The sequence below is a fragment of the Corapipo altera genome, unplaced genomic scaffold (assembly GCF_003945725.1).
Source record: "Corapipo altera isolate COAL_440 unplaced genomic scaffold, ASM394572v1 332, whole genome shotgun sequence".
Taxonomy (NCBI): Eukaryota; Metazoa; Chordata; class Aves; order Passeriformes; family Pipridae; genus Corapipo; species Corapipo altera.
In genome coordinates, this window is record NW_020885051.1 from 53,303 (window position 1) to 74,952 (window position 21,650).

At 58.5% G+C, this 21,650-nt stretch overlaps 2 protein-coding genes across 13 annotated transcripts in view; one reads left to right on the forward strand and one right to left on the reverse strand.

The window, feature by feature from the left end:
• ALPL (alkaline phosphatase, biomineralization associated) overlaps positions 1-3,024 on the reverse strand; it is an 8,682-nt gene extending 5,658 nt beyond the window's left edge. The window contains exons 1-4 of one of the 8 annotated variants that reach the window (XM_027668796.1): positions 2,893-3,024; positions 1,920-1,994; positions 1,728-1,847; positions 6-121 (exon numbers count right to left, since the gene is read on the reverse strand). In XM_027668796.1, coding sequence (XP_027524597.1) covers positions 6-121; positions 1,728-1,847; positions 1,920-1,974 — 291 coding nt within the window. In that variant the 5' untranslated portion in view covers positions 1,975-1,994; positions 2,893-3,024. Of the gene's footprint in view, positions 1-5; positions 122-1,727; positions 1,848-1,919; positions 2,123-2,864 lie in introns of all 8 variants that reach the window. The other 7 variants (XM_027668794.1, XM_027668792.1, XM_027668791.1 and 4 more) reach the window with 7 other exon arrangements.
• Positions 3,025-4,396: 1,372 nt separating this feature from the next.
• Positions 4,397-16,574, forward strand: ECE1 (endothelin converting enzyme 1). Of its 5 annotated transcripts, none has more exons than XM_027668776.1 (18): positions 4,397-4,474; positions 7,622-7,708; positions 8,594-8,735; positions 9,308-9,520; positions 10,824-10,948; positions 11,260-11,472; positions 11,599-11,790; positions 12,292-12,434; positions 12,515-12,629; positions 12,833-12,943; positions 13,172-13,270; positions 13,385-13,462; positions 13,846-13,949; positions 14,111-14,221; positions 14,333-14,400; positions 14,480-14,670; positions 14,760-14,855; positions 15,124-16,574. In XM_027668776.1, exons 1-18 carry the CDS (start codon positions 4,472-4,474, stop codon positions 15,298-15,300), a joined length of 2,268 nt encoding a protein of 755 aa, XP_027524577.1. In that variant the 5' UTR covers positions 4,397-4,471; the 3' UTR covers positions 15,301-16,574. The 5 variants fall into 5 exon arrangements, with proteins under 5 accessions (XP_027524577.1, XP_027524581.1, XP_027524580.1 ...); XM_027668780.1 differs by lacking the exon at positions 4,397-4,474 and adding an exon at positions 5,118-5,267; XM_027668779.1 differs by lacking the exon at positions 4,397-4,474 and adding an exon at positions 6,113-6,471.
• The last annotated feature ends 5,076 nt before the right edge of the window (positions 16,575-21,650 follow it).

Sequence of the window (21,650 nt, forward strand, 5' to 3'; positions counted from 1 at the left end):
CTCACCTTGGCCAGGGCCACGTAGGGGAACTTCTCCATCTCCAGCAGGCTCTCCTCGCCCTGCCCGTGCTGCAGCTGCCCCTTGAGGATGCGGGCGGCCGTGACCGTGGAGACGCCCATGCCTGGGGGACACGGGGCAGGGACAGCTGAGCACGGGCAGCTCAGCACACGGGACATGGTGACACCGGGCAGCACCAGACCCGTTCACACCAACCCCGTCTGTCCCAGTCCACCGCAAACCCTTCTTACCGCAAGCCCAGTTTATCCCAGCACTCAGTTTTCTGCCAGCCCAGTTTATTGCAGCACCCAGTTTATCCCAGTACCCAGCTTATTGCAAATCCAGTTTATTGCAGCACTCGGTTTTCTGCAAGCCCAGTTTATTGTGCACCCAGTTTATCCCAGCACCCAGTTTGCCACAGAACCCAGTTTATTGAAGCACCTAGTTTTCTGCAAACCCAGTTTAATTGCAGCACCCAATGGTTTGCAAGCCCAGTTTATTGTGCACCCAGTTTACACCAGCCCCTGGTTTTCTGCAAGCACAATTTATTGAGCCTCAATTTTATCCCAGCACCCAGTTTTCTGCAAGCCCAGCTTACTGTGCACCCAGTTTATCCCAGTGCACAGTTTATTGAAGCACCTAATTTTCTGCAAGCCCAGTTTATTGTGCACCCAGTTTATCCCAGCACCCAGTTTATCCCAGCACCCAGTTTCATTGCAAACCCAGTTTATTGCAGAACTCAACTTATTGCAGCACCCAACTTTTTGCAAATCCAATTCATCCCAGCACAGTTTATCCCAGAACCCAGTTTCTCCCAGCACTCAAGTTTTTGCAAACCTCATCTATTCCAGCACACAGTTTATTGCAATCCCAGTTTACCCCAGCACTCAATTTTTTGCAGTCCCAGTTTATCCCAGTACCCAGTCCATTGCAGCACCAAAATTCCTGCAAACCCAGTTTATCCAGCACCCAGTTTTTTGCAAACCCATTAATCCCAGCACCCAGTTTATCGCAATCCTTGTTCATTGCAGCACCCAGTTTACCCCAGGATCCAATTTATTGCAACCCAGTTTACACCAGCACCCAATTTCACTGCAAGCCCAATTTATTGCAGCACCCAACTTACTGTAAATCCAGTTCATCCCATCAAACAGTTCATCCCAGCACCCAATTTAGCACAAACCAAATTTACTGCAGCACCCAGGTTTTGGTTTGCAAATCCAAGTTACCACAGCACCCATTTTTTTGCAAATCCAGTTCATTCCAGCACCCAGTTTATCCCAGCCCCCAGCTTCTTGAAAACTCAATTTATTGCAGCACCCAACTTCTTGCAAACCCAGTTCTATCCCAGTACCCACCTGCTTACAAACCCAGTTTACCTCAGCACACACACCTTACTGCAAACCCAGTTACCCCAGCAAAACCTTACTGCAAACTCAGTTACCCCAGCACATACCTTACTGCAAACCCAGTTACCCCAGCAAAACCTTACTGCAAACCCAGTTTACCCCAGCACTCAACTTCTTACAAACCCACTTTACCCCAGCAAAACCTTACTGCAAACCCAGTTTACCCCAGCACCCGCCTCACCTCAGCACCCCCTTTTCCACGACACCCAACATATCTCACACCCAGTTCACCACAGCCCCCACTTTACTGCACCCAGTTCATGGCATCCCTGTCCCCCCCAGCGTCACTCCCCCAGCCCAGGGTGGGTTCCCCCATCTCACCATCCCCCAGGAAGAGGATGAGGTTCTTGGCCACGTTCTGGTTGAGGCGCTGCAGCCTCAGCGCGTTCCGCAGGGTCTCCTGCGCCTGCCGCCGCCAGTACTCGGGGTCCTTCTCCCTCTCTGCGGGGAACCAGGATCCATAGCACCCAACAGCACCCGCTGCCGGGGTGCCGCCCCCCAAACGTCACCTACCGGGGACCAGTGATGCCGAGCAGAGCTGGGCGAGGAGGAGGAGAAGAGCCTTCATCGTGCGGTGCTGAGCGGGTGCTGCACAGAGAGAGCTGCGGGTGGCACCCGCTCGTGCCTCAGTTTCCCCACCGAGACCTTCGCCCCGGCTCAGCCAAGCGGGGACAGAAGGAAACGCCCCTTCCCTGCGCAGTCACCGATGTGACCCCCTGGGGACCCGCCAGCTTCATGGGACGTCACCTCACTGTCACCAACCCGGGCTGGGGGACGGTGGCACGGGCCCCGTGGCACGGCGGGGTCCCCGCTACGTGGCCAACGTCCCCACCATGGCTGAGTCCCCACTGCATGTTGGGGTCCCCACCACATGGCCATGTCCCCATCCCATATGTGTCCCCATCCCATGTCCATGTCACTGCTGCACGTCTGCATCCCCATTGTACACCCCTGTCCCCATGGCGTGTCCCGTCCCCTGTGTGTGCCCGTGTCCCCAGTGCACCTCCATGTTCCCTTCACACACCCCTGTCCCCGGCCTGTGCCCCCATCACATCCCCATCCCCGTTGCACACTTGCGTTCCTGTTGCACACCCATGTCCCATCACACACCCATGTCCTTGTTGCATGTCCGTGGCCCCATCCCGTGTCCGTGGCCCCACCAAATGCCCGTGGCCCCATCGCACACCCACGTCCCTGTCGCACACCCGTGTCCCCACCACACACTCACGTCCCTGTCGCACACCCGTGTCCCCATCCTGTCCATGTCCCCATCAGAGTCCCACGGCACCCCCGTGTCCCTGTTGCACATCCACGGCCCCATCACACCCCGTGTCCTATGGCACCTCCTCCTTCCATCACCCCCCGCATCCCCATCCCACCTCCCCTCCGCTGCTCCCCCCGCTCCCCGGGGACCCCCCGCTCCCCCGGGGTGGCAGCGGTGGCCCGGAGGGTCCTTACGGGAGAGGGGAGGGGGTCACACACGTACCCGCACAAACTTGGGTCCCGACACCCACGTCCCTCTGGGCGGCGTGAGGAGGCCGGGCCGGGGGGACCGCGGGCCCTTAAATCCCCCCGCACCCGGCCTTCGCCTCCTCCTCCTCCTCCCCTTCCTCCACCCTCCCCCCGCTGCCAGCAAGGGGCGGGCGGGGGGGGGGGACACAAAAGGCCACAAACTGGGCTTACTGGTGCCCTCTGCCGGGTTATACTGGGAGGACTGGGAGGACTGGGGAGCAGCAAGCCCGGCTGTGGGAGTTGAGCAACCCTCCCCCGCCACCCCGGGAAACTGGGGTGAATTGTGGTGCCCCCCCGGGGGGTAGATGTGTGTTTTGCCGGATTTTGCATTATTTTCACCCAAGCCGTGCCAGCGACACCAGCGAGGGGCTGTGCTGGAGGTGATGGTCCCCCTGCCTCAGTTTCCCCACGCGGGCTCCTGCTGAGGCCCACAAATGATCCCTGCTGCGACCCCGCGGCGTTACTGTAGGTCCTACAGTAAACACGTGGTGACAATGGCAGGGGGGGATGGTACTGACCCCCTTCCCTGCCTCAGTTTCCCCATCGCGGGGGTCCGGGGGGCTCCGTGCCCCGCGGGGCCGTGGGTGGCCTCCCAGAAGGTGGCGGTCTCGGCCAAAAAATCCGCTCCCCGAGAGCGTCCAGGGTGCGACCAAGAGCGCCCCAACACCGCCCCGGGACGGGCACATCCCCCTGCGGACCCCCCAGGAACAGCTAAATCCCTCCAGCACCCCCTTCTTCCACCCCTCATCCTCCCTTCACCCCTTTGAAGCCGCCCCAAGCGCTTCCCCAGCCCAGCAAAGCCATTCAGAGCCCCGTGGGTGTGATGAGCGCGTCAGTGCTCAGCTTGTCTGTGCGGTGCGAGCGGGGTGGTGTGGTGTGTGTGTGGTGGCACCATGTGTCCCCATGCCTGTCCCGCTCCTGTCACCACGGCAGCACAGCCGTGGGTTGCGCGCGGGTGCGGAAAAGCTCCCTCTTGCACACTTAACACGCGTGCACAACCAGGCTCTTGCACGCTTACAAGCACGTGCTCGTGTGCTCGCACCCCCTGCGCCCTGGCACACTCACACCTCCGCCAGTGCTCGACTGCACGCGTGCCCCTGGCACACGCGGTTCGTGACACCGTTTGTTTGCACGAGCACGCGTTTGCACGCCCGCACACTCGTGCCCGTGTGCGGCTGGCGCTTGCACGAGCACACTGCGCTCGCAGGACCGGGCGCTCGTCCCACAGTCCCACGTGCTTTTCCCCTTGCACACGCACGCCCCGCCGGGATCGCGCCGCATCCCCCCCGCGGCCCGGAGAGCCGGGGGGCTCTCGGGGGGACGCTCCCGGGGAACACGCGGGGCTCCCCCCCAAACGGGGTTTGGGCCCCCTCCCGAAAGAGTTAAGGGAGGCGCGCGGGAAGCCCGTCCCTCCGCGGCCCCATTGGTTTCCCATCCCAGGTACATCCCCTGCTCGTCCCCCCCCGCCACCCTCGCTAGGCCGCGGCGGCAGCGCGGGCTGGGCCGGGCTCAGCGCCCCAGCGGGGCCGGGCCGGCGGAGCGGGGGCACAGCCATGGTGAGTGGGGGGCCCGGCGACACCCCCAGCCCCGAGGGGGGGCTGGCTGGGGGGGTCCTCGGCCGGAGCGGGGCGCGGAGCGAGGCTTCTCCCGTGGGATGCTCGTTGTAACCTCGTGGGGCACAACACCCCCCCATTGCATCCCAATGGACGCCCGGCACCCCCATGGGACCGCCTTTGCACCCCCGAGGGCCCCCCCCGAGGGCCCCCCATTGCAGCCCTGAGGGATCGCTCATTGCACACTAAGGGACCCCCACTGCATCCCGAGGGACCCGCACTGCACCCCTGGGTGCCCCCCCTCGCCCCCCCAGCCGCCTTTGCTTTGTAGCCAGTGGGTCCCCTGGGGTGGCGATCCCAAAGCAGATAACCCCCTTAACCCCCCCCCCGGCCCCCCCAAACCACCCCTTGACCCCACCCCCCCGGGAATTTCACCACCTTGCCCCCCGCAAAGGGGGGGGGGGGGGGGGGGGGGGGGAGACCCCCCCCCCCCCCCTCGCCAGCAGCACCCACTTTTGGGGGGGCCGTTTGCGAACACCCCCAAACTGTGCTGTTCCCCTCCCTTATTTTTTTTTTTTAACTTTAAGCCTTTTATTGCTCCTTTTTAAGCTTTTTTTTAAAATTATTATTATTTATTAATTCATCTGCAGCCAGGGCTCTCTGCAAAACCGGGGAGCCCCCCAGCCCCCTCCCCAGCCCCCCTAATTACCGCCGGCACCCCTGATTACCGCCAGGGGTTGCTAATTACCGCCGGGCATCCTAATGAACGGGCTGAGCCTCGGTGGGCGCTGCGGAGGTGCGAGGGGCACCCAGGGGTGCTGGGCGGGGGGGTTTAGGGGTGCGGGAGTGATTTGGGGGGGCCGGGGGTGGGATCGGGGGTGTCGGAGGGGCCGGGGGGAGGTGAAGGACTCGCGATCGCGGAGGCGGCGGCGGCTCCGAAATGGCGCCCGGGCGGGGGTGGGGAGCGGGCGGAGGAGCTCGGGGTGCCCCCGGAGGGGGGTGAGGGGCTCCCCGGGGCCGGGGCGACCTGGGGGCCCCCCCAAACCTCCCTCGGTGCGTGCGGGCTCGGAGCACGTGGGGCTTATTGTTTATAAGGCGAAGGAGGGGTTTGGGGGGAAACCAGGCGATTTAAGGTAATGCCGAGACTTTTATGAGTTGTGAAGAGAGTGGAAATGGCTCGGGTGGGGGGGTTTAAAGTGTGGGTGCCTCCTCCCCGCCCTGTTGGAGCCGGGGAAATGCGTTTTTATTCGGATTGAAGCAAAAAACAGAGCTGGGGGAGGGGGGGATGTCACAAAAATACATCCGAAACCACCGCTTTTTGTCCCTGCTTCAGGAGCAGGGCAGGGGTGGGGAGCACCCATGGGTGCTGCTATGCCCCCAAAATGGGGGGTGCGGGTGCTAAAACTACCTCCCGCACCCAGTCTCCCCCCAGTTAAGGATGCTGGGTGTTGATCCCGATGCCCCCCGGGGTGTTTCGGGGGTGGGGGGTTCAGCCTCAGTTTGGATTCTCTGATGGCTGATAGAGGGTTGAGCCAGCACATCCCTTGCAAGAGGGGAGAAAAAAGGGTTTTTTTGTCTTTTCCCTTTTTCCTGCTGGTTTGTGGCTGGAGTAGGCGGGGGGGGGGGTGTCGTTGAAAAAAAAAATCGCGTTTCCTCAGGAAATGGAGTGAAAGCTGGGATTCCAGGAATTTGGTGTTGCCGAACCATGGGGGCTTCATGGATCCCCCCAGTGCGAGCGGGGATTTGTGCCCGGAGCTGCCAATTTCAGCCATGTGCGAAGTGCAAAAACAGGTGGAAAAAAGTGAAAGGGGACTGAAAAAAAAATAGGCTCTAAACGCAGATTTGCCCCGCGATAAAATCTTGCAGTTGAGGCTTTTTCCCCTGCGCGGTTCACAGGCTCCAGGCGAGTGCCCAGGGGAGATTTTGGGGCTGGAAACGGAGATTTTGGGAGAACCAAGGAGGGAAAACGCCTTGCTCTTTTAACCATTTTTCTTCCCCAGGTGGGTAGTGTGGTTAATTAAGCTGAGGCTGGGATTTAGGATCTGGGGAGGGAATGGGATCCAAGGAGAGGATAGAATTCGTGATTAACTCTGCAAGGGGAGGTGTGGGAATGCTGCTGTTGGAAACAAGGCTGAGAACCGGCACTTTTATTGCATCTCCTTCTGCCAGGGGAGCCCGAGGCACGGCTGTGCTGGGTTGGGATCATCTCATCCTTTGGGATTGATGGCAGCGGGATGGGGACATCCAGAGGGGTGCAAACCCCCACCCTGCACTGCTCGGGGGTGAAGGGACATGATTGGCACCGCTTGGCCCATCAGTGGTGGGGTCAGGGTGGATTTTGGGGTGCTCAGCCCCTTGTGGCAGGGTCAGGGTGGATTTTGGGGTGCTCAGCCCCTTGTGGCAGGGCCAGGGTGGATTTTGGGGTGCCCAGCCCCTCAGTAGTGGGCGGAGGGTTGTTTTCTCCATCGAGAGGCAGTCCAGCTGGGTGGCAGGGCTGTGCCAGGGGGAAGGAAACGACGGCGGCACGATAAGGGCCGGCTGCCAACCCTCGAGGTTTTCCTTGTTTTTCTGCTGGGGGATGAGATAAGAGCCGGGCACTGGCACAAGGTAATGCCCGGGGGCACGGCGCCGGGAGGGAGCCTGTCTGCAGCTGAAATCCAGGGAGGTGTCGCTTTTGGGTGCTCGCTGGGACCTGGCCGGGTGTTCCACGGTGCGCAGGGTTCACAGACAGGGTGTGGAGCAGGAGCGAGCCGGTAGTTTCAGGGTGAAAAGCCATTTTCCCTGCTCCCAGCCTTCCCCAGGTCCCTGGCACACCGGGGTTCCCTGGCAGGGGGCTGGGGGAGATCCCTCTGCCTGTTGAGGGGCGGAGGTGGATCCAGCTTTACTCCATGCTGAAGGGGAGGTTGCACAACCCAGCCCCGGGGGAGAGCAAGGCGGGTTCGGGCTTCGCTCAGCTTTTGGCTCCAGCCCTCTTTGCTTTTCATAACCTTCCTCTGGCGTCTGTGTAGTGCTTTACTGCCCCGGAGCCATTCGGGATTTAGCTCCCTGGAGGAGGAGGTGGCTCTAGAGGGTGTGTAAACCTTCCTCATCCTCCTCTTCTTCCTCGACCTTGAGTCTCTGAGTGCTCCGTTTGCCAATCTCCCTGTGCAGATGTCGACCTACAAGCGGGCGACGCTGGACGACGAAGACCCCCTGGACTCCCTTGGTGACGGCGATGGATACCCCAACGGCTTCCAGGTAGGGCTTTGTGTGTCTTTTAGGGCGGGAAAAAAGTGGGATTTTAGGTCCTGGCAAGCGGCAGAGGGGGTGCAGAAGGGTTTTCCACCTGGGACCTGTCTCCACGGGGTAAAGTCTGGTGTGGGCAGAGTCCTCTTGGCTCCTGCTGCCGCTGCCCTTTGCTCCTGGCACAGGGAGCCAGCGGGGCCATATCCCAGTTTTTCAACTCCCAGTTTTTCTGCCGGCCAAGCCCCTTCTCAGAGTGTGGCTGGGGTGAGCAATTATCGTGGCACTGGCAGTTTTGTCCTGGCACAAAAGGGGATTAGCTTAATTCCTCCCCAGGCAGCAGGAAAGCGGCTTAAAGAGGGCCAAGGGTGGCAAGAAAAACCCCCACGGTTGCCAATGTGGGAAGGTTCGGGTCCGGAGCGATGTTCTCAGTGCTGGCCCCACTCCCAGCCCCAGCACTTTCTAGAATGGTGGTTTGTGCCCCAAATGTGTTTTTACTTTTCCCGGCGGGGCCGTCTCCGCTCGCCGGCGCATCGGGATGTTTCCTGGGGATGTTTTTCGGCTGAGTGGGAGTATCCTGTCAAGGCACTTCCCGACGCAGCCCCCGCCCTGTCCCAGTGCCGGCAGTGGGGACAGGGACACCCGGGGGGTTACGCCGTGCTCGAGGAGGGGCTCGGGGTGGCACAGGGCAGCAGGTGAACCCGCTGAAGCGCTCGTCCCGCTCCCTTTCCTGCCATTGTGCCGCCCTTCCTGCCCGGTTTCTGGAAGGCAGCTGCTGCCTTTCCCAGCCCGATCCCTTGCCGGGGGCCGAATGAGTGCCGTGGGGTTGCAGGAAGCACAATGGGGGCTGCCTCGGTGGGTTTCTGCGCTGGTGGGGAGACGACGCTGCTGTTCCCGCAGGTGAACTTCCGCGGCTCGCGGGGCAGCCGCGGCTGCTGGGCCGAGCGGACACGCGCCGAGAGGCAGCTGCTGGTGCTGGTGGGGGTGCTGGCAGTGGTGCTGGTGGCATGTCTGCTGGGACTCATCTTCCAGTACAGAGCCAGTAAGTCCTCATGCTGCGCAGGGATCCTGCCCCTGTCGGCAGGGCGGGTTGCTGGGGGCGTTCCCAGGATGGGATCTTTGGTGCAGGGTGAGATGGTTGGTCACCCGCGTGCCAAGACCCTGGTCTTGGGAACCAGGCAGGATGTTCAGGTGTGGGGTGGGATCGTTGGGCTCAAGACTGAATGGTCACCTGCATCCCTTGCCCCAGAGGAGATGCTTCAGATGCAGGATAGGGTGCTCCCTTTATCCTGGATCTTGATGCTTGAGTGCAGGATGGAATATTTGCCCTCATCCCCAGGGTGGATGCTTGGGCACTGGGTGGGATCTTTGGGCATAGGATGAGATGCTTGCCCACATCCCTTGCCCTGGAATGGGACTATCAGGCAGGGTGCTCGGGCATGGACTGGGATGCTGGTCTACGTTGCTTGGCCTGGAGGGGGATGTTAAGGTAGAAGGTGGGATGCTCGGGCACCAGGTGGGATATGTGCCCACATCCTTCAGCGTGGGGCAGGATGCTCCGTGGGACAGCTCATGGTACTGTGGTGGAGCTGAACCCCTCCCTGCTGCCCCCAGGGCCACCCGCCGTGTGCCTGTCGGAGTCCTGCATCTCCGTCACCAGCTCCATCCTCAGCTCGCTGGACCGGGCGGTGAATCCCTGCGAGGACTTTTTCAGCTACGCCTGCGGGGGCTGGATCAAGGCCAACCCCCTCCCCGATGGCCACTCGCGCTGGGGCACCTTCAACAACCTCTGGGAGCACAACCAGGCCATCATGAAGCACCTGCTGGGTGAGTGCAGGGGAGCAGTGGGACCCTGTTAGGTCCTGGGGATGCCAAAAACATGTCCATGGGGATATGGAGTTGGAATTGAGCTCCAGCGTCAAACCAGTCCGTGACACACGTGTTGCGAGGACGTTGGGAAAAAGGCTGTGTTTGCTCTCCTGGATGCTCCTGGGATTTTTGACTGTGGTGTTGCTGCTCTTTGGTGCCGAGTAGGGAAAAGGTTCCTGGCCTCTGCTCTGCAGGCCTTGCAGCAGCATTCCCAGGAGCTCTGAAATTCAGGATTTGCACCCGAAAGCCTGCAATATCACCCCAAGGATATGGGTTTTTCCTGCTCCTATAGCTTCCAGCCTTTGTGAGCAGCCTTTTTGGCTGCCAGTACGGCCATTTTTTGGGGGGCCAAAACTCCAGCAAAGGGAGGGTCCTGGGTTCAGCCTCTGCGTGCGAACAGCGAAGCGGAGCCGCTTATCCGAGCAACCGGCAGGGACGGTTTGTTCAGGCTTTGAGCAAACAACTGGCTCCTTATCAGCACTTTCCACTGCGCCAGGGCTGATTATCTGGAAAGGGAAGGTTTGGGAAGAGTGTTGTCTTTTGGGAGAAGGGGGGGTGGCGCGGGAACGGCTTCGTCCCTGGCTCTTCCTGCAGAAATCTGGCGCTGGTTTTACCAGGAGAAGGGACTGGGCCTCCAGCCAAGTGGTCGCGTTCGGCATTTCCTTGAATTCCTTGGAGCTGAGGGACCTTTAGTTAATAAAACCACACAGCTGGGAAGCCAAAGGTGCAAGCTGTGTCATCAGGAAAATAAATAAAAAACCCAAAAAAAAACTCTCAGGGGAGGCAGAATTTTAGCAGAGGGGGAGATAAAAGGTTGGTTTTGGAGGCAGAGAAGAATAATGGGTTTATTGTTCCTTTTTACAGGAGTAAATAATAAAGGGCTGGGGGGCAGCAGCACAGAGGCAAGGGCAGCACAGGGGGCTGGATGATGCTGGGAATATCAGAGCTGCTGGAAAAATGCTTTTTGTTTTTTCTTTCTTTATCTTTCGTTCCCAAAGAGCTGGAGCAGTCGCTGCGGGTGGGAAAGGAGAGGGGGGCAGGAGGCCAGGAAGTGCTGGGGCCATGGGATGCTCTGAGGGGCACAGAGGGGCCTATTGGGGCAATCCTTGGCGCCGTTTTGGAGCCTGGCTTTGCTCAAAATGGGGCTGAATATTCCCATGGTGCAAGGGAGGGGGGGCTCCAGTGTAATCAGCAGCCCCCATGTGTGTTGGATGCCCGTCCCTGGGGACCTCCTGTGATTCCCCCTGGGGACTGTCCACAGAAAACACCACGGCCAACGTGTCGAGCGAGGCGGAGCGCAAGGCACAGCGCTATTACCAGGCCTGCATGAACGAGAGCAAGATTGAGGAGCTGCGTGCCACCCCGCTCGTGGAGCTCATCCAAAAGGTCCGTCCCGCTCCTCGTGGAAAAGCCATCTTCTGTCTGCAGAGTGGGGGGAAAAGATCAAATAAGGGCAATTCCAGCACCCTCCAGACTCCATTCCCGGTGCTTCCTGGGGAAGAGCAACCCCCAGGGCAGGCAGGCCAAGAGAGATTTATTAAGGATTTATAATTGTATAACTTATCAGATTTATAATCCTATAATGGGGCTTTTTAGCCCCCTTGCAAGATGTTTCCCCCCAGGATGGGTATTGGGGATATCGAAGGAATTCCAGGTGGTTGTTCCTTACCCAAAAGCTGGTTGCTGTCTGTCCCCAGCTGGGTGGCTGGAACATCACAGGAACCTGGGCCGGTGGCAACTTCAACGAGACGCTGCGGGAGGTGACGGCGCATTACCGCACCTCGCCCTTCTTCTCCGTCTACGTCAGCGCCGACTCCAAGAACTCCAACAGCAACGTCATCCAGGTGGATCAGTCGGGGCTGGGCCTGCCGTCGCGGGATTACTACCTGAACAAGACAGAGAATGAGAAGGTGGAGGTGTTGGGGGGATGTGGGTTGGCTGGGGAGGTGCTGTGGGTGGGTGGCACCTGCCCCGCTGATCCCACCCGATGCTGATCCCACCCGATGCTGATCCCACCCGGTGCTGATCCCACCCAGGTGCTCGCCGGGTACCTGAACTACATGGTGCAGCTGGGGATGTTCCTGGGAGGCACCGATGAGGAGTCGACACGCCAGCAGATGCAGCAGATCCTGGACTTTGAGACAGTGTTGGCCAACATCACCATCCCCCAGGAGAAGCACCGGGACGAGGAACTCATCTACCATAAAATGACAGCTGGAGACCTAAAGGTAGAGATGGAGCTGGCAAGGCTCTCTGTTCTGCCATGGTTTGGGAAGCGGGATGCATGGGTGGAGGTGATGCAGCTCCTCTGGGAAGCCTGACGCCAGGCAGCACTGCTTGGGAGGCTCTTGTGCAACAGCTTGGCCCATGTCCTCCTTGGGGAAATCCCACCCAGCCTCTGGACCACCCCCGGGGCCGGTGGCCGTCCCGCTGCGGCGCTTACGCCCGGCCGGCCCTGCTGCGCCTGGACGTCAGCCCGGTCACCTCCCCGCGGCCCCACAGGGGTTGTGTCAACAGTTCTGACACCCGCCCCACTTTCTTTTCCTTTGTGGGAGGAAATTGTTTACTACCCTCCGACCTTTCGAGGATGCTGCTGGCATGGGAACTGGCCTCTGCAAAATCAGCTGGGTCCATCAGACGGGGACTGATGCAGCCGATTCCAGCTTGGGAAGGAGCTGCCACCCCCCTCGATGGTGTTTGGGTCTGTAGCAGCACTGTGGCTTTTGCAGGAGCTGGCACCGGCCGTGGACTGGATGCCTTTCCTCTCCACGGTCTTCTACCCTGTGGAGCTCAATGAGTCGGAGCCCGTCGTGGTCTACGCCAAGGAGTACCTGGAGCAGGTGTCTGACCTCATCCTGGCCACAGATAAGTGGTGAGAGCCCCCTGCCCGCACGGAGGGTGCCCAGGGTGGGCAGGCACGTCCCGCTGCACACTCACCACCTCTCGCCACAGTCTCCTCAACAACTATATGATCTGGAACCTGGTGCGGAAAACCAGCCCCTTCCTTGACCAGCGCTTCCAAGATGCCGAGGAAAAATTCATGGAAGTGATGTATGGGACAAAAAAGGTGAGGGTGGAGCCCCTGATAGCCCTGATTCACCATTAAAATGGCGATGGGTTTTTATGTCAAGCCCCCTTTCGTGTGGCACTCAGACAATAGATGTGGGGTGGGTTTTGGGGTGACAGGGGATGGAGGGGTGGTAGGGTACGAGGGTGGGAAGGAGCGGGGCTTCGGCCCCTGAGTGACTGACCACCTCTTGTCCCACGCAGACCTGCCTCCCACGCTGGAAGTTTTGCATCAGTGACACGGACAACAACCTGGGCTTCGCCCTGGGGGCCATGTTCGTCAAGGCCACCTTCGCCGAGGACAGCAAGCAGGTGGTACGTCCCCGAGCCGGCAGCGCGCGAGTCCCAGTGCCGGGGAAGCCACCGCAGTGGTGGAGCTGTCCAGGCAGCCCATGTTTGTCTCCATGTGCCGGGTTTTTCACCGGCCCAAATGCTGTGTTGGCCGCCCAGCCTCTTCCTGCCCACTCGTGTGGAGGTCCTTGACCTCTCTGGAGTGGGAAGCTGGCTCTCCGGCCCGACGCTGTGCTGCCTTGTTTTGTCTAGGCAGAGGAAATGATTGCAGAGATTAAAACCGCCTTCGAGGAAAGCCTGGAGACCCTGCAGTGGATGGACGAAGAGACGAGGAAATCGGCCAAAGAGAAGGTGAGGTGCTGGCAGCAGCGCTGGGCGGGGGTGAGGATGGAGGGAGGTGGAGCTGGGTGAGCCTGTCCCTCCACCCCCGGCGCTAAAAGCACTCTGGTCCTTGTCACCCCCCAGGCAGATGCCATCTACAACATGATTGGCTACCCCAAGTTCATCATGGACCCCAAGGAGCTGGATAAAGTCTTTAATGACGTGAGTTGGTTGGGTATGTCCCCTGGGTCTTCTATAGGATGTACAGGACATGCTCATCACCGTGGCCTCTGGGCAGCCTTGAACCCCAGGTTTCCTCCAGAAGGGTCTGACTGATGTCCTTGGCCCTTCTCTGGGGACTTCCCAGAGAGCTGTGGGCCGGTCCTGGGGTGGGCTGGGACTCTAAGGATCCCTGCCTGGGAAAAGGTGGGGTCGTTTTCCGTAACAGTGATTCATTGCCCTCCAGAGACTCTGCAGATGTTGGAGAGGAGGAGAAACAAGAGCAGCCGTAACTCAGGCAGCTCCGGAGGCTCAGACGTGACCGTTGGAGGGAGGAGCGGGGCTGGGCAATCCCCACACGCCACTCAGGCCTTGTTCTTTTGCAGTACGAGGCCGTGTCTGACCTCTACTTCGAGAACGTCATGCAGTTTTACAACTTCTCGGCCAGGGTCACGGCCGACCAGCTCCGGAAACCGCCGAACCGGGACCAGTAAGTCCTCTGCTCCACTTCCCTGATGTGCTCAGCGGGGAGTATCGGGATATCTGGAGCCACTGGGGTTTGGTGTCCACCAGCTGGTTTTGGGCAGTGAGAGTTGGGCCAATGCAGCGTGGTGAGTGGGTGTTGTTGGAGCCGTGTTGGTGTCCCTGCAGGTGGAGCATGACACCTCCGACAGTCAATGCGTACTACTCTCCCACCAAGAACGAGATCGTCTTCCCCGCCGGCATCCTCCAGGCCCCCTTTTACACCCGTGCATCCCCCAAGTAAGAGCCCAGGGAAAACACAGAGGGCAGGATTCACAAATTTCCTCCTGTACCCATATTTCATGGCTGTGGGGAGCAGTGGCTGCTCTCTAAGTCTCTACCTTTCTGCAGGTCCCTGAATTTTGGTGGGATCGGCGTGGTGGTGGGCCATGAGCTGACACATGCCTTCGATGACCAAGGTATGGCCAGGGCCAGGCGGGTGGGCGGCTGGAGGAGTGGCCAGTGTGGTGATGAAGGATCCCGCTGTGTTTTCGGCAGGCCGGGAATACGACAAGGACGGCAACCTGCGTCCCTGGTGGAAGAACTCCTCGGTGGAGGCCTTCAAGCGTCAGACAGCGTGCATGGTGGAGCAGTACGGCAACTACACCGTCAACGGCGAGGCCGTCAACGGCAAGCACACCCTCGGGGAGAACATCGCCGACAACGGGGGCCTCAAGGCCGCCTACCGGGTAGGGCTGCAGGACTGGGGACGTGTGGTGGGGGACATGGCGTGGTGGGACCGGTGTCCCCTGAGCCCGCTGTTCTCCCTGGCCTACAGGCATATCAAAACTGGCTGAGAAAGAACGGGGATGAGGAAACCCTCCCAACCCTCGGCCTCACCAACCACCAGCTCTTCTTTGTTGGCTTCGCACAGGTGGGTCATGTGACAGGTGGGGCGGGTGGGCACACAGGTTTTTGGGGGTGGTGTGTGCCCAGATGGGGGTGGGAAGGTGTGGTGGCAAAATTGAGGCCTCCAGAGATGTAGTGGATGGTGAACCAGATCGAGGTGGTGCTGGTTACAGAGCGAGACGAAGCTGGCGCTCGAGCCATGTTGGTGCCCGTCACGTGGGTGGGGAGGTCAGATTCGGGCCCCGTGGCGGTTGGGGGGTGTCAGCACTCAGGCCCCTCACCCTCGTTTGCAGGTGTGGTGTTCGGTTCGCACGCCAGAGAGCTCTCACGAGGGGCTCATCACCGACCCCCACAGCCCCTCGCGCTTCCGCGTCATCGGCACCGTCTCCAACTCACGGGAGTTCGCGGAGCACTTCGGCTGCCCCGTGGGCTCCCCCATGAACCCCCCCAAGAAGTGCGAGGTCTGGTGAAGGGCGAGCGCCCCAGCGGGAGCCAGCGGCCGGTTGTTCCATCCTCTGCTGGATTTCCCCTGTCCTGTGAGGCTCAAGCCGCTTCTCTGCACCAGGGAGAGCCCGGCTCAGCCAGAGCTGCCCCGGTATTGTCCGAGGTTCGATCCACTGTGAAAACTCCTCATCCCCTCGCTCGTTGGTGAAATGACTTTGGTTTGGGGGGGGTCTCTTCTTTCCCACCACGTCCATGGGCACTACCCTGAACCACCACCCCAGCAAAATCCCTCTTTTTTTGGAGGGTATAAAGGGAACCCTCGGCACCGGCAGGTTTGTCTGCGTGTCTAAGTACAGCCAACGTACCTTCCTCTCTCCAAAGATGTGCACACAAGGATGGGAAATATTTTAAGATATATTTTTTGGGGGGAGGGGAAATATATATATTTTTTTTTTCATGCATTGTGGAATACACTGGAAAATTTCAGGGAAAATGCATTTTAAAGCTGCCTTTTTAGTAAAAGATTAGTATATTTATTAATTTTTTTTACTTAGTGCAGCTGTAGATGCAGCACCCTGTGGTGACAGTCCCTTGGCCAGGGAAGCTGGATGGGGTTGTGGATCTAACTTTCCAGCCTTGGATCCTGCTTCTCCAGGAAGGACTGTCCTCAGAGGATGCTTATGGGAAAATTGGGGACAGCAGGCCTGGGGACAGGGCTGGAGGATGCTGCAAGTCACAGAGGCTGTGCCGGGATGCTCCTGGGATTAGCTTTAATTTGGAAGTGCAAAGGGAAAAGTTGACATGCCAAAGATGTCACCAAGGTGGTGACGGTGTGGATGAAGCATCTGGTTCTCCCTCCTGTCCCCTCTGAAGCGAAGCCAGCCAGGATTTCCTGGCCCAAAAGCTTCCCCAGACAAGTGCAGGCAGTTCCTGCCGCTGCTCCGCTCGCCGCCGTGCCTGCACCCTCTGTGCCCGGGAATCTGCAAGCCCCCAGATCACCACAAACCCCAAAACTCCATCCCTCCAGAGCTGGTTTGGCATCTGCATGAGATCCGACCGGGATGGGTGTGAGGGGCTGTTTAAGGGATGTTTTTAATACTCATTTTGAGAGGAAAGCACTGACAGGATCTCAGGTGCTGCGTGTTGTCACCTTCTTGCTCTGGACAGAAAGCACAGAGGGATTTTTAATATTTATATGTAAAGGGAGGGATGGGAGGGGCTGTTTTTTGTAATTATTTTTTCACCCTATGCGTGGGGCTTATTGTAATTGAAATAATAAATACTTTTTACTGGATCTGGAGCTGCTCACAGCTTGTTTTTCCGATACCAGGAGCATTTGCATCCCTTTATCTGCACTTTTCTCCCTGTCCACACCTCCAAGACTGTCCTGTGCTGACAAAACTGAGCCGAGGAGGCTTTTCCCAGCCTACTGCCTCTTGGAGGCTAAATCCAGGCCTTTGTGCCCAGAAACCCCGCTCTCACTGCGTGTGGCTGTTTGCTTTCCCCTTCTATGGCCTGGCCCCACACAGCTCCCCAGCAGGGAGGTCTTTCCTGGATGCTTTTCCTTCCTCCCAGGCGAGTTTTTGGCCGGCCGGGCTGTGTTGGGATCCAGTGGCACAGGTTGCTCTCCAAGCTCCCTTATTTATAGCTCGGTGATGCTGTGGGATGCTGCCAGCTCCAGAACCCAGGCCAGCGTTCCTCCTGAGCGGATGCTCCACGGCTTTGCCAGGCTTGCCCAGAAAATGCAGGGCAGGACCTGGACCGCAGGCTCCCCCCGAGCCTCAGCCCTGCACCTGGGAGGGCTGGTGGCCATAAAACAAACCAAGTGCTGGGTGTTCTTTTGCTGCTGAGCCCTGGGATTCTTATCTGGGGCAAAACCAGGGAGCTGCAGCCCATTGGCAGCAAACATTTGGGAATAAAGAGTGTTTCTGCTGCTGGGATGAGACACGGGTGTTGTGTAAGACATTAAAATCTCTTCCTGCCTGTTTTTACCGTGTTTCCTCACCCAGACGGAGTGGAAATGTAGCAATAGTGGTGACTCTCTGCTCACAGGACTCGGTGTGAGGCCCTTGGTTTCCTGCAGAGCTGGAGCCCGGCCGTGGCCGTTGTTTTCCCTGAGATCTGCCTGGAAATGGCGCAAACCCGCAGAGGGCGGTGGAGCCGAGAAAATCGCTGCCTGCACGTTCCAGTGCTGGGCTGGCAGGAGTCAGCAATGCTGCCATGTGGTCTGGATGTGGCTCCAGGTGTTTCAAATGTGGTGGAATACCTGCATTCCTAGGGAAAGAGAGGAGCAGCGTGGGTGTACAGCAAAGAGAAACGAAGTGAGGAGAGCGGGGCTGGGGTGAGAGGGTGTTTTCCCAGCTGCCAGCAGCAGGGAAGGGAGCACAGCCCATCGTGGGATGCTGTTAGAAGTGGTTTAACCACCCCAAAGGGAAATATTTTTGGCTCTCTGGGGCTTACTCACAGGGAGGGACCAAGCGGGTCATGTGTTGGGGACAGCCCCAGGATCAAGGCTCCCTGGGAGCCGGCAGTGGGATTTTGCCTCCCTGTGAGGCTGTCGGGTGTAGAGAGAGGGAGGGGGCAGGAGGTGAATCATCCCACTCACGTGCCAGGGCCTGGCATGGGCTTGCCTGGTCCTGGGTGGTATTTGATCTATTTTGTGTTCAGCTGTACGCTGGAGGGCCAAGACTTTTGCTGAGGGCTGAGCCCGGGCAGGAGGAGGGATGGGGAGAGCTCCAAGCAGGACTCTCTTTTTTTTTTTTTTTAATTTTGTCAGGAGGGTGTTGGAAGGAAATCAGTGGGGGAAAAGCAGAGAAGCCCAAAGAGGAAGGCTCTGCTGCACCATGCTGGGTGAAAGCAGGAGCCTGGAGTGGGATGGAGGTTCCAGAATGACCTGGAAATGGCGGCTCTTCATAGGTTTGGTGGGGCTGAGACAGCATGCAAGGTTGTGTTCAGTCTCTCACAACCACCTGAACTGCTCTTTCCCTTCCCAGTTTGTCCCTTCCAGGTTAGGATCTAACCTCTGACACATCACGACAGTGCTGAGGTCACCCACTGGGACCACCAGCTTTTAGGGCCAAAAGCTCCCCTGAACAAGCCACACGTTCCTGGAGGGAGGAGGACGGGGAGTGGGAGGTGGGGAGCAGGTTTCTAAATCCCAGTTTGGAGCTGCTCATGCCCATCCCTGGGGTGGGTTTCACTCAGAGCCAAGCAGGGACAAGGCTGTGTGTCCTCACTCACTCTCAGGACCATGGCTTTGTGCTTTTATGTTTTCCTCTTCACAAGGATTCCTGCAGGAAAACAGCCATTTTCCAGTGATACCTCACTCCTGTATTGTCCTAAGTTCACCAACAGCTCCAGTGTTCCTACTACACTTCGTGCTGCGAGGTTGTGTCTCTGCTGTGGCAGGTACACGAGGGACTGGTGGGACTGGGAAAGGGACTGGTGGGACTGGGAAAAGGGCTGGTGGTGCTCCAAAACAGGAGCTCAGCACTGCAGACTCCAGCTGCCCACGGTGACACACCAGTTCCCAGGTGCTGATAAAGCTAGCAGGAAAAAGAGAAGGAAAAACGAAATGGAGAGACAGGAGGAAGGGTGTGAATCCAGCTGGCACTCACTCTGGCTCACCAAATCTGCAGGCTTTGTTGGCCAAGTCATCCTATGTGGGGTAGAAGAGAGACATGTCTGCCTTTTCTGCTCAGGGAAAAATTAAAAAGAAGGGAAAAATATGGTTGTGGAGAGACACTGACTCTGGAAGAGCTTTAAGGCAGAGCTGGGAGCCTGGCTCCTTCACATGACCAGCAGGTTTTTGGAGCTTCAGCTGATAATACAGTGAAAATGCAATTTTCCCCCTTCTAAGCAGGCAAAAAGTGTTCCATCCAAAGATCCTGGAGCTGAGGCTCTTTCACAGCTGTGTTTACAGGCAGCTATTTCTGCAGAACAGAGGGAGCCGGAGATGCCAATTTGCTTTTGGGATGAATTTCCTTCCGCATGAAGAGCTGTACCCAGAGAGGGGAGGTGGTCGATGGAACAGAACCAGCCCCCCCAGACCACACAGATTTCACAGAATATTCTGGGTTGTGAGGGACCCACAGGGATCATTGAGTCCAGCTTTCAAGCAAATAGCCCATACAGGGACACACAGCTCTACTTGCACCCTCAAAATAATCACAGTCTTTAAGAGCTGTGGATGGAGAATTGTCCTCCCAGCAGCAGAGGTGGAGATCTATCAGCCCTTGGGCAAATCCCATACAATGAGGGAAGTTCCTCCTTTGTTATCTCAATTTTTGGGAGTGGAGGAGTACTTGGCCTTTCTTTGAAGTCATTCCTCTGTTCTCCAGTTTTCCTGCTGGGGAATCAGCTGAACTGGCTGAAGGCTGCAGAGGAAAACCGGCTCAGGAAAAAACACCCAGAGCCCCCTCTAAATATCTGTTCCTGGGTTCGGGTGGAAATATTCCCCATTTGGGACTTGTTTACAGGCTGGCAGGGCTTGGATAGGCTTCTTCCCCTCAAAGAAAGCTCATTGTTTCCTATTTTCCCCTATTTCCCACAGGCAGTGTGAGGTAGGTGTGAGCTCACCTCCTGTCAGGTATTTCCCTTACCCCAGAAGGGAGAACAAAGAGTGGAACAAAGAACCCAGAAAGGGACACTAAACAGCACATTAGTCACCTTCCCCTGCCCCACTAATCCCCGCTGGCATTTCACTGAGTGGCTGTACCCTGCAGGTAGCACCTGAGTCAGTGAGAAACTATTCCAGTCCCAGGGCTGATTTTACTGGAGACCAGCCTGGCAGCTCCCAGCTTGCCTTCTTCAATCACAGCTTGGAAGACAGGAAAGCCTCTGGATACACAGCAACCCTTGTGTGTCCTAAATCTGACCTGCACAACCCAGTAACTCAGAGTTATTGAACTCAGAGTCCGACTCCAAAGGGAAAAGATACTCAAGACCCTTCTACTATTTTTTGCCCACTGTGCTGAGTTTTGCTCTAGTGAACAATATCCAGTCCAGATTCTCCACTTTGGGATTTGTATTTAAAACTCAAATTTACTTCCCTGCTTGCAACAGGACCCTTGTATAGACAGGGATAGATGTGTCTCCTTGGGTGGGTTTTCTTTAGTGCATAAGGCCTTTGTCTCTCTTCTCCCAGCTTGCAGATGCAGCAGTTACTCTCCAAGTGCCTGAATACACCCCCACGGGAGCTGTTCACTTCAATAAAAGAAGCTTTTCACATTTAAGAGTTTATTTGTGATTGCTCTAAAATATTATCTTCCTCCTAAACTTGCAGCTGCCCAGAAAAGGCAGCCGACAGAATGCAAATAAACTCTGGAAAGCTTTCCTGGAGCAGCACCCCGGGTTGGGTGACTGGGACAGCAACGCCTGCGGGCACAGCAAAGGTGCTGGAAGTGCTTCTCTGGGACGTGCAGCGTGGCAGGAATGGTGGAAGGTGCCAGCGGGCTGGAATGAGCCCTCGGGAGCCAGCGGCAAGGCAGGACAAGTCAGGACAATCCGCTGGAATCTGCTCTGAGGTGCTTTTCCTCTCCCTGAGATGGCACAAACCACCTTGGCCTCCACCGGGCTCACGGGTGGCCGTGAGGAGGGTGCTGCAGCCTGGGTGTGAGATGGTGAAGGTAGTGGTGCTGTGGCAGCCCTGGGTGGGGTGATGGCTTGGTGTGACCACGGGGCGAGCTGGACACCTGTCCCCACAAGGGCGGGTGCGGAGGGTCCCCACTGACACAGGCGGGCTCCCTCAGGGGTCCCTCACAGTCACAGTCACCCTCAGGGCTGCTTGCCCTCGGGAGGGGCCGTGGTTCTGCCCCAGGAGCCGGGGATTGGGGCTTGCGGCTGCAGGGCTGGGAACGGGGCTGGGGGTGAGGTTTTTGGGGTCGTCCCTTGTTAGGGCCCGCGGTGCGGTGGGTGCTGGAGGTCCCCTCACAGCCAAGATCCTGAACTTCCAAGTCACCCTCACGACGCCTCCTGTGGGGCTGCGGTGCTGCCCCTTCCAGCCACCCCAGGAGCCGGGAACTGCGGCTGGGGGGTGAGGTTTTGGACAGGGGAAGCCCCTTCCCAAACCCTTTAGTGGGACGGGTGCTGCGGGATTCCCCGGCCTCCTTCCGACCCCGGGTCGGCCCCTCACGGCCGAGCGCTGCCGAAGTGTCTCCGGGCCGAGCCGAGAGACTCCGAAGATCTCCGAGAAGCTCCGAAGAGCCCCGAGAGAGGCGGAGATCTTCCATCCGAGTGCGCCCGAAGCTTCCCGAACCGCACTACGCCCCGCCCTCCGGAAACAGCCGAAGTTTGCCGAGCGTAGGGGTCACGGGAGGTGCCGGGGCTGGTCGGGGGGGAGGGAAGGGGGAGCTCAGGGCGCGTGCGCCCGCGAAGC

Excerpts from the sequence above, each read along its gene's own strand:
- ECE1 (XM_027668776.1), top strand. Across the intron at positions 7,709-8,593 it reads GATACCCCAACGGCTTCCAG|GTGAACTTCCGCGGCTCGCG; the intron begins GTAGGGCTTTGT and ends CTGTTCCCGCAG. Across the intron at positions 13,271-13,384 it reads GGAAATCGGCCAAAGAGAAG|GCAGATGCCATCTACAACAT; the intron begins GTGAGGTGCTGG and ends GTCACCCCCCAG.